The 11230-nt window shown below is 39.9% G+C and overlaps 1 protein-coding gene across 1 annotated transcript; it reads left to right on the forward strand.

Annotated features, from left to right (window-relative positions):
- Positions 1 to 468: 468 nt before the first annotated feature.
- LOC103755442 (epidermal retinol dehydrogenase 2) lies at positions 469 to 10902 on the forward strand. The gene is made up of 7 exons (XM_018076262.2): positions 469 to 505; positions 1305 to 1658; positions 5521 to 5652; positions 7086 to 7185; positions 8803 to 8947; positions 9916 to 10038; positions 10545 to 10902. Exons 2-7 carry the CDS (start codon positions 1332 to 1334, stop codon positions 10636 to 10638), a joined length of 921 nt encoding a protein of 306 aa, XP_017931751.1. The 5' UTR covers positions 469 to 505; positions 1305 to 1331; the 3' UTR covers positions 10639 to 10902.
- The last annotated feature ends 328 nt before the right edge of the window (positions 10903 to 11230 follow it).

Below are 11230 nucleotides of genomic sequence, written 5' to 3' on the forward strand. Positions count from 1 at the left end.
TAAGAAGTTTTTAACTTTGTAACTGCTACGAAGCAGCAGCAGGGGGAGGAGAGATCCCTTGCTATCCAAGCCCTTGGCCAGATGGTTCTCCAAGCGGGATGGAACCTGCAGTGCCTTTCCGATGGCCGGGTCGGCCAGGCGCGGGAGGGCCGCCAATGTGGCAGCAGCAGCGGGATGTGTCGACCTGGTAGCGGCAGCTGCCGCCCGATAGATGCCCTCGACAAGGCTTGGTACCCTCTGCCGCAGAGCCGGGCGCCCCGCCGGCATCCGGCATCCCGCACCCGCCAGCCAGGAAGCGCCGCCTGCCCCTGCCCCTGCCCCTGCCCCTCCCCCAGCCCCAGCCGGCCAGCCCCGCACCCGCACCCCGCACCCCGCACCCGCACCTCCGGGCCGCCCCCGCCCCCGCACGGAGCCCAACCTTCGGGGCGGGCCGGGCCGGGGCCGGGCAGGGTAGTACCCATCCGTGGGCCGCGGCGGGCGGGCAGTGCGGCAGCAGGAGCCGGCGGTGAGCGCGGGGGCCCGCGGGGAGTGTGGGGCGGGCGGAGCGAGGGGCTCTCAGCCCCGCTGGGGCAGGGCCGGGGCTAGTGGGGAAGGGGCGAGGGGGCCGCAGCCGCGGGGAGATTGGAGCCTCCGCCTGGGACACAGCCCGGCGGCGGGACGGGCCCGGCGGGTCGGTGACGGGCGCTCCTTCTGCTGAGCCTCGCTCTTCCCGCCCCAAACACCGTAAAGGAAGTGGTACGGTCTAAAGTAGGGTGAAAATCAAGGTTCCTAATTGCTAGGCTTTTGCCTGTGACTGGCAATTAGCTCACAAATGGGAATATGTGGTGTGATTTTGGCCGTACGGCACTGGAAAATACACACAGTGTGGGAACATTCCGATTGCCTGCCTCCCGAAACAGGTAACGTTTCCTGCTAAGGAGGACACCTTCCTTCTTAAGGTTGACACCACACCAGTGTGTTCAGTACTTTTTTGTTCAGCTAACATCACCTTGTTGTGAAAACAAAGTGCTCTGTAGCTATTGACTCAACATACCTGTTTAAAATGTGAGTAAATCTTTTCAAAAAAGGAGACGGAAGCTGAGGACTCCAGGATGACAGAGAAGGTCCATAGGATCTAGCAGAAGATATTTGCTTTAATTCTACTAGTAAGGATCCGGTATATTTCACAAAGCAAATCTTTAATAATGTATTTTGTATTTGCACAAAAGAACAAGGCAAAAGAAATGACTGTTTGAAGGTCAACCTCTTTTTTTAGTCAATATCTCAGTGTCGTAATGTATTTTATTTCTGGATTTGAATTACAGAAGAGTGGTGCTTGTACCTGAGAAATCATGCTCAACTTCAGATGCATCCAGAAGTTACTGCAGTACCTGAAATTTTTCATTTATTTACTTATTGAGAATCTCATCTGTGTATTTCCTCTATGCAAAAAATCTTTTGCTGGTGAAATAGTTCTTATTACTGGTTCCGCAAATGGGATTGGAAGGCAGATTGCCTTAAAATTTGCTCCTTTAGGAGTGACTTTGATTCTCTGGGACATCGATGACAAAGGTAACAAAGAAACATGCAGATTAGCCCAAGAAAAAGGAGCTAACCGGGTGTTTGTCTATCATTGTGACTGCAGCAATAGAGAGGATGTCTATGAAAAGGCAGACAAGGTAAGATTTGGCGTCTTCTGATTTTTCTTGCTTCTTTTTAATAGTATATGCTACGAATTATTTTTCTTTTTTTTTTTTTCTTTTTAGAAACTGTTACTATTCACTAAAGATAAGAAATCATGTAGGGCAATGACTTTGTCTTTTCAACAAGTCACTTCTGGATAGACCTTAAACTATGTTCTCAATAAAGTAACTGGATTTAAGAGGTTCTGTTGAGATTTATCCATTTTTAGTCTTCATTGTGAGACAGTAACTTCTTTTATATTACAAGTATGGTAAAACATGCAGCAGAGGTTATCTCCATATATTTGTTTAGGCTTTGAAATTTCTTCAAGATATCAAGCAATAATTAAAAAAAAAAGAAAAGGAAAAAATCAGTATATGTTGTAAGAGAAGAGTTCTTTCCTTTGCCCATTTGTATAGAAAACTGTAGTTCTTTGAGGGTATAATGTTTTCAGAAACGTCATCAGGGTGTCCAGTCAAAATGATGATTCAGTTTCACTTTATTTTTTGGTCAATATAGCTGGGAAGTAAGGTAGAAAAGAGCTCCATTTTAAATTAAACTCTTTTGCTGGGCTGACCTACATTCTTTAAACTATTATCTTTTTTATTTTTATTATTGTCAGAGTCTAGAAATTGGACATTCACATTGTTACTTTTTACTTGTCCTTAAACTGCCTGAAAATATTTCCCAGTATAGCCTCACTTATAATCCAGTTAACCACTCTGCCATTTTATCCAAGGATAAATTCTTCTTCTGTAATATAAGAACATACACTGTTCAGTGTCTGAAAGCATATATCAGAGAAATTAGCTAAAATATTTCAGGACATGTGAATGTTGATAGATTGTTTCAGAATAGCCTTGAAATGTAACATTAATTTTCTATGAAAATTTGGGGGGGAAGCTCTTTGTTTTGTGATTGTTGCTTTTAATTTTAACCAAAACAAATTAATTCCTTCTGAGCATGGCTATGAAAGTTTGAAACATTTTTTTTCCCTCAAGAAATGTTCCCAATGCAAAGTACCTGTAAAAGGTAAGTTGGATTCAGGATCTGTAAGTATCTGAAACTGCAATTCTCACATTTGCAGTCAACAAGGTGTTATTTTACCCACCCTTGTTAGCACCATTAGGGACACAGACACTGTGCTGACTGTGCACAGAAAAAATTCTGCTTAGGGCCATTCGTCCTAAATGTTAAGAACCACAGGTGGTACCATAGTATTACTTGGGCAGTGGTGTATTTATTGTACTGTAATAGCATGTCAGCACAGATGAGCAAGTTGTTGAGTGGTCTGTCCTGTGCTGACACAATATGCAGTGTTCAAGGAGGATTATCTTTGCCAATGACTTAGTACAGATGATGTGATCCTGACACCTGTGTCATTGATAATGACTGCAGCAATTTTGGAAGTAGCAATCACAGTAATTTCAGCAATCTTCATATCTGTTATCACTTCCAAGCAAGATGAAAACTTTGTCTGAGCAATTTGTGGTCAGTACTTCATATATGACATTTGATCTTTATTTGAAATGATGCTATAAAAAAACCCAGTTCTTCTCAAATCTTATTTTTTGCAAGTAAAAATAAAAACTTACCTTAGAATTTGCCAAGATCAAATCTCTTTAAAAGATAACATTTTAAATTGGCATTAAAGCCCAGTTCCCATAAAGGCTATTTGCTTCTTGCAAAGACATTCACCAAAAGGTGTAATTTGGGCTTATGCAGTTAATTTCTTTGTTGGACTTCAATGTCCATGCTGAACATTTTTAAATTATTTGTTTGCTCTTAGTTTAACACAGTCTCAAAAGGTTTGTTCTGTGCCTTCCAGTAATTTTCAATCTCCAAACACATTAACCAAATGAGCCACAGGGCTCCAGCCTGCAGAATTTGCTGTGCCCATATCAGCAAACACTATGCTGCAGGGCACAGACTGACCTACCAATAGAAGTTTGAAGAGCTGTTTAAAATTCAGAAATTGCTGTTAAGGTGTTAAATTATTGTTAACAATATCAACATCTTCATAGATATTGAACTGTCATGATGAAGCCAGAAATTTTCTTAGTTCAAGAGTCTTTCATCTAGAGGCCTCTTCTACTCTTGGAAATACCTGAAACTTTTTGATTGGTAATATGAGAAGTCTTGAGCTTGGACCCAGAAGATAAAGCAATACCAAAAAAGTTAAATTAATTGTTTTTATTTGATATACTCACTGCAGAAAAACCTAGGTATTTTCTGATAATGAAAGCTTTCTTTCTGGGAAGCAAATCAAACAACCAAAGTCCCTAAAGAAGAGGTTTTTAAAATAAACTGGTGAAGTGAACAGCAACTAATTTTCAGGATCAGGTAGTGTCCACCCGGGAATTTTGAAGGAAATTAGATATGGATCTGATGGGCTGGAAATGTGTGGGGGGGTGTTTTGCTATAACAGGTTATCAGAAACAAAGACTAGCAAACATTCCAGTTCTAAAGTGCACTTGAGAGGTCACAAACTATGATCTTGTCTTAGAGAAAATTGGTAGAAATCATAATAAAAAGAGGAATTAATAGACACCTGACAAAATATGTAATGTAGAATAATCAGCCTGACTTTTTGCAAATGGGAGCCAAGCTTCACATGTATTCTGTCGCAGTGAGTAAACAGGTCAAATGAAGCCAGGTTAAATAAAATACTGACACTGGTGAAGCTATGTTGTCAAGTGAAGAAAAAGAGGATCATCATATGGACTGACACAGCAGTTAAAAGATATGAGTGGGAAGAAAGCACAGATACATCCCACGAAGGAAGAATTGAGTATTCCTGCCATACTCAGTAGTGTCTAGATTTGCATTCGTTTGTGCAGGTGGAATGGTGCTAATATCTGGTTTTCTATGACAAGCATTAAACCTGACACAGTTGAAGGAGTATCAAGCAAGTCTTCACTGAATGCTAAGGTTCCCTGAGAGAGCCAAAGGAAGGTCAGATGTTGGGGTATCAGATTGAAGTACCTGTTTCCAAATTGCCAGACAGCAGCATGTATGGGATTTTTATGTTTTTGTATTCGTACTATAATTTTTGAGACACTGGATAACCACTCACCTCTAGCACAGGAATCTCTGCAGTGAGACTGATTCTTAATACTATGAATAAATCTTGGCCACCTGCTTTGATATAAATCCAAATCTTGGGACAAGATCTTTTTATAATAAACCAAAATCTTTTTATAATAAATTGAGCTAACAGTGATTTTGACCCTCTTTCCAAGTGAGGTTATCTATCTATTTCATGGTATATCCTTTTTACTCAGAGGATTGGTATCCCCAGGAATCTGTGCTGAATTCTTTACAATTCAGGAGAAATTATATAGAAAAGAGGTTAAACAGGCTTGTCTGAGGAATGCAGTCTCTCACAACACGATTAATATGGGACAAGAAATGTCCCAATTGCAGCTAAAGCACACCCACGGTGCACACTAAAGCTTTGTAACTTATTGCCTTATATTCCTGTGGAAGCCAAAAGTATTCTGGAGTTCAGGGAGCTATTAGACAAATTCAGGGAGCGAGATGGGGTGGAGAATCACTGGGATATATTAAACTCAAAGATTCTGATACCTTATATCTCTCGGGAAGCTCTGAAGTTGCAGCATGTCAAAAGTTAAGTACACTGGAGACCTTAGAGCCCTCGTCCTTTTTTTATTGCTTTTCACCATGAGACAAGGGCTAGGAGGCTCAGATGGACCTTTGATCTGAAGCAATATAACAGTTCTAAAGTACTTCTGTTTTCAGTAGATATATCAATTACTGCAAATATCACTAAACATTTTCATAAATGAAGCACAAGAGGCAAGGATACCTTCTAAAACTTTATGCGTTTTTTTTCAGGTTAAAAAAGAAGTTGGGGATGTTACTATTCTAATCAATAATGCTGGCATACTGATTGGGAAGAAGTTCTGTGACCTTTCAGATGCAGATTTTGAAAAGACCTTCAAAACCAACTTCTTCTCTCAAGTCTGGGTAAAGTTTTGTGGTTTGTTATTTTTTTTTCTGTGTGACCAAAAGGTAGAGTCAAGTGTTTTGGTGTGAAAATCACCATGGTGGCGTCTACCTCAAAACCCCAATTTGGAATAGGGATGTGAAGGGCCTCAACTGGGGGAGAATATGTTTTCATAATCATCCTGTAATTGGAAACACACCAAATTGACAGTCTCCCCATTATGTTTCAGTAGTATTAACACAAACCTCCCTGAGTACTCTGGTAAATCAAAAGTTTGTGCAACTGTACCATGAAATGTGCTCTACCTGTAACAGCTGTGGTTGAAGTTAGTGCTGACATGATGGCATGTGTCTTCCCTGTTTGCTGGCATTAGAAGTCTTTGTCTAAGGGACTTGTAGCATTCAGGGAGACACAACCATGACTTAGTGGTGGATTTGCAGTGTTAGGTTTACAGTTGGACTCAGTTCTTTTCCAACCTAAATCATTCTATTCCAATCATTTTTTGCTGCACATGTTGGTGTCAGTCTTCAGGCTGTGCTTTCATTCCTAATCACCACCTGACTAAAGTACATAGAAAAGTAGTGTGGATAGTAAGTATTATCTTTATTTTATTACCTCTGAAGGAATTTGTTATTTGGGCTCTCATTTGACCTTTAGGAGCTTTTGTTGTGAGGGAGTGTTACTCTTGCCCCCTCTTGCATTTTTTGTTTATATGCCTGAGTGAACAGCTTGCATCAGGGAACAATACAGCATTGCAACTCCCTTGTTAAAAGGCGATTCTCCGTGGAAAATCCTTGCAGGTAGGAGTTCTCTAAGCATTCCTCAGCCACACTGCATCATTCTTCCAAATACTTGAGGCAAATAGACTGAGAGAGATGTTCCCCCTGACAGGTCTGAAGAAACACCGGGCAGGAGGATAGTGATATACTAGGTACTCACATTTGGAGTCAAATAGGACATCTCAGCTATTGAAAAAAAATTGTTATTGTTTGTCTCTTTTTTTTATCTAACCCTTCATAAAACACTAGCGTTCTCCTTAGTTAGTGTCACCCACAGTGGTGTCTGGGATGCTGGAGCTGTCTGGAAGTTCAGTTTGTAAAGAAAAAGGACCTACAGGCAGCTGAACTTCCCTTGATGTGTTGACTTCTAGCTCCCTCTTGTGTACCAAACCTTTGGCAATAATCTCAAATAGACTCAAATCGTGAGGAACCAGGAGGCAGAGAAAATAGAAACTTTGCTGCTTTTAATAAGACAGTTTTAATGCTGTTAGATCATCAAATAGAGGGCAGTCACTCAAGGAAATGTTGTCTATCATTTAAAAATTGTTACAGAGATAAAAGGTCAGTTGGGCTTCTTGTATAATGAAGCCTCAGAAAGCCTAATTTTGAAATGCAACTTTTTTGACGTGTCTATTTATAAAGGGGTTTTTTTAATTATATGTTTATTCTCTTAGACTTGCAAGGCTTTTCTTCCAGCCATGGTGGCCTGTAACCGTGGGCACCTGGTTAGCACAGCCAGTGCAAGCGGATTGCTGGGACTCTACAGAGCGACAGGTTAGTATTGTCAACTGCCATTACAAATTAGATCTACAAAAAAATGACTTTTCTCTGAGACCTAATAAATGCCTGGCTTAAGCAACCTATACTGATGAGAACCTGTGGATGCCAAAGGTGATGTGTGACAGTGTCACGTTACCCAAGTGGCACCGGGAGCTTGCTGCAGGTTTTACTGTCTGATTACAAGCTGTCTTATCTCAGCAGAATAAGGACAATACAGCTTGTATGCGTGCAGTGGGAAGAAGCTCTGCACACAGGTAGTCTAACTCTTTCTCACGCCAGGTTTTCTTTGGAGTCCTGAGACATGGATTATATCTGGAACTATATATTTAGCTAGAAAATGATTTTCAGGTCCAGAAGGCATTTTGGCAGAATTTTCAATAAAATTAATTTGAATAAAGTTTTAAGCTATTTAAAAGCTCAATATTTAAAGCTGTTTCCCTCAGGAGAGCAGTCTGCTCTAGTCCTGCCTATTCCATCAGTCTGGGTCTGCTGCCCAGTCTTTCCTCAAGCCTGTCTTACATGTTGATTTGTATCGCTGAGGACACTCTTTAAGAATCTGAACTTCGGTGTAATAAGTGTCTCTTGTTTCTTCTTCTGATTGATGGTGTTACTGTAGTGTTCATTTGGCACCTGTTATCATTGGGTCGTATTTGGTATTGACAATATAGTTTACATTCAGCTTTCATCATATAACTGTAAGACTTAAAGGAGTGGATCTGAGTATCTGTGTTTTAACCTTTTACACCTTAGCTATTTCTTTTTAGGCTGTGTGGTTCCATCATTTACTGGGGGTGAATTTCTGAAGAATAGCAAACTATCTGTAATGCCAGTCTTTGAAGTCACTCTTTTAGCAAAATTGGATTTCACTGTATCTAACAACTATTTACACAAAGATTTGAAAAAACCTTAGGAAACCACATGTAAATCACTACATTAGTTTCTTTCAGTTTTAAAATTGTAGAATAATTTGGTTGGAAGCAATCTCCGAAGGTCATTTGGTCCACATATCCAAATAAAAACAGGCCCAACTTAGATCAGGTTTCAAAGGGTTGTGTGAGGGCAAGTTTTGATTATCGCCAAGGATGGAGTTTCGTACATTCATCAAAAATAAAATTCTGACTAGATTCCATCTTCCTGGGAAAACAAAACAAAAAGTTGCAGGGTAAATCAGAAGTAATAGGCTAAAGCAGCATTTATAAGTAGGGTATTTATATTTTACCACTAGAAACAGTTCTTTCTGAAATGTAACCTGTGATATTGAAGGGTGAAGACATTCTAACTGAAAGAATGTCTATTTGTATATGAGTATCTGGAAATGCACATAAAAGGTTGAATAAGTTCATCTTCCTATATCACTCTATAGTGCACTGAAAAAAACTGCTCTGGAAAGGATTAATCTTATCCTTAGACAATTGTGCATCAACCACAGGAAGAGTCATTAACCTTCAGTTAGCATCACCAATATGCTTAAAATACTAACTAGAAGGCTACTAATTATAGAACTAAATAATATAATGGATTAAATATTATTACAAAGAGTTAAATTTTGTATATAGCATTTACTGTGGCGCTTTGGAGATTTTGAATATTTCTTCTTTATTCATTTTTCAGATTATGCTGCAAGCAAGTATGCAATCATTGGAATGATGGAAGGCATTAGTTCAGAACTGTATCATGCAGGAAAACATGGCATTAAAACCACAATCATTTGCCCTTATTTTGTTAACACTAAATTAAGTAAAGGTTTCCAAAGCGCGTAAGTAAAACAGATTGTGTCCTATTTCGTATGTAAAAAATAATCACTACTCACAAGACATACCATATTCAGTCTCTAGCTGGTTGATTTGATTTTCAATTCAGTGTTTTTGCCCTATTGACACATAAAACTATGTCTTTTGATCTAAAGAAATGCAAGTCTTGCATACAGTTAATAACTGACGTGCAACAGGGACTGTAATAACCTCACAGTCAAGGAATGGTTTGGGATGCACAGCAGTATTTAAGGGTTAAAGGGAGCCTTATTAGTCAGTAGAATGGACACTGCTGATGTTCTCTGCCGCAAGTAATTTTGGCAGTGTGATTACAGTTATGGCTGTCAGGATACCCATGACCTGTCATTATTAACTGTGCCCCATGATCTGTATTAGCAGGTACTGCACTGAGAGGGAATAGCTGTAGTGATAGTATCTGGTGGGAGACTATGGGTGCAGTAATTGGAGATGCTGCAAGTACTGAATTAACTGTTGTAGTAGCACGGTAGCAGTGATGTTGGTTTTTCAGTGCTCTGCTCCTGCTTCCACCACTCATCATCCTGCAGGAGCACATGTTATGCAGAGCACAGCCTTTCTCCTGGCTGGAGACAGACCTGGTTCTGATCCACTTAGCTGTCACCTCAGCATCCACAGTAGAGAAAGAGGAGGTGTGCAGAAGGCAGAACTTTATGCACAGAAGAGAATATAGTATGGCTAAGCTTGGAAGTTTTCAAACGCTGCAATCATTGTGGGCATTAACTTCATTATGCTCTGCTTGCTCTAAAGCCATTAAGATTCAAAACATCATCAAAGTGTTTTCAATTTATTCTGATGATAGCAGGAACAAAGAGATTTGGAGATTCCTTTTCAAGGCTATTTGAGGGGAAAGTTAGTTAGTTAATTACATATGTGTTAGAATACATCTCAAAAGCAAAGTTTTATAATTCCATAACAATTTTTTCTTGTTTTACAGAAAACCTCTTTTACTTCCTGTTTACGATCCAGAGTATGTAGCCAGCAAGATCTTGAATGCAATTAAAAAGGAAAAGTTTTATCTAATCATGCCTCCAACTTTACGCTTATTGGGTTTGAAAACGTAAGCATGTGACTTGTCTTCTAGTATTGCCTTCTTTCCTTTGCCATATGCCCGTAAAATCAGCAGAAACGTTTAGTAAAAGCAATCCTTTAGTTAATATTCCTGCAGTCAATCCAGTTATAGGTACCCAACTTTGAAGAAACAGTGGTTTTAATTTTTTAATAGTGTAGGTGAATAGCATTCCTCTGGCCCCTTCTGTCTCTAATATATGTCTTAAGCTACAGTTGAGTTTAGAAATTTCAAGAGTTTTCATGATATGGTACACTGGGAGTAATGCCTGGGCTAGAACTGTCTGCTTCCAGTCACTGCCTCCACTGCTGGCTGGGCCTTTGCAAAATGGCTTGGCCTGTCATTCATTTCCCCCACTTATAACATGGGGGAAACACCAAATGTGTTATTGCCAGACATTAGAATTACTGAGCAAATATAATGAATTTACGATTTCTTTATTTATAGAGTACATTTTTCTAAAAAAACCAAACCTAACTCCGTGTTTGTCTCACCAGTTTCGTTCCTAGAAAATCAATACTATGCTTCGAATCATGCATCAAGTTCCCTGAGAGCATGGATAAAGCCTTTGGTCAGAAAGAAAAGGATTGAAACAAAAATATTCTGAAGACTGCAAGTGCCATCAAATTGAATATTTTCAGTAAAAAATAAGTTTGATTCATGTTTATTCTTTGACAGACAATTTACTTCTTGTATGATATTTGACAGTGGTCTACATGCAATTTAATTCTTCATAATTGTCTTTTATGTCTTTATATTTGGTAATTTTCCGAGTAACCTTTGAAAAATCACTGAAATTTAAAATTAAATAGGTATTATATTAAGTGACTAAGCAACAACTTGGCATGGACTGTATTGTCTGGATCCTTTTCCCCCCATGGTATGGGGCGGCCCAGTTCTAGTTCCATTTCCATCTGAGGAACCATTTCCTACGGCTTGAGGTGGATAGGGAAAGGGAACTCCAGCACTAGGGGTTTCTTCAGGTCCTGAGCCTGGAGGGCAGAGGTGCTCTCCCCTCCTTCCACCCACATGGTCTCATGGCAGGCACAGAGACAGCACACCGGTGCGGAGAGGAGGCAAGAGAGGGTTTATTGTTGGGGGGGGTTACATTTATAGGGTTAGAAGGACTCACAGAGTAACCAATTAGAAGTCTTGAGTGGCTTACAGGAACACCCAATCACAG

The sequence above is a fragment of the Manacus vitellinus genome, unplaced genomic scaffold, assembly GCF_001715985.3.
Source record: "Manacus vitellinus isolate BGI_N305 unplaced genomic scaffold, ASM171598v3 scaffold_1_pilon, whole genome shotgun sequence".
NCBI classification, from domain to species: domain Eukaryota; kingdom Metazoa; phylum Chordata; class Aves; order Passeriformes; family Pipridae; genus Manacus; species Manacus vitellinus.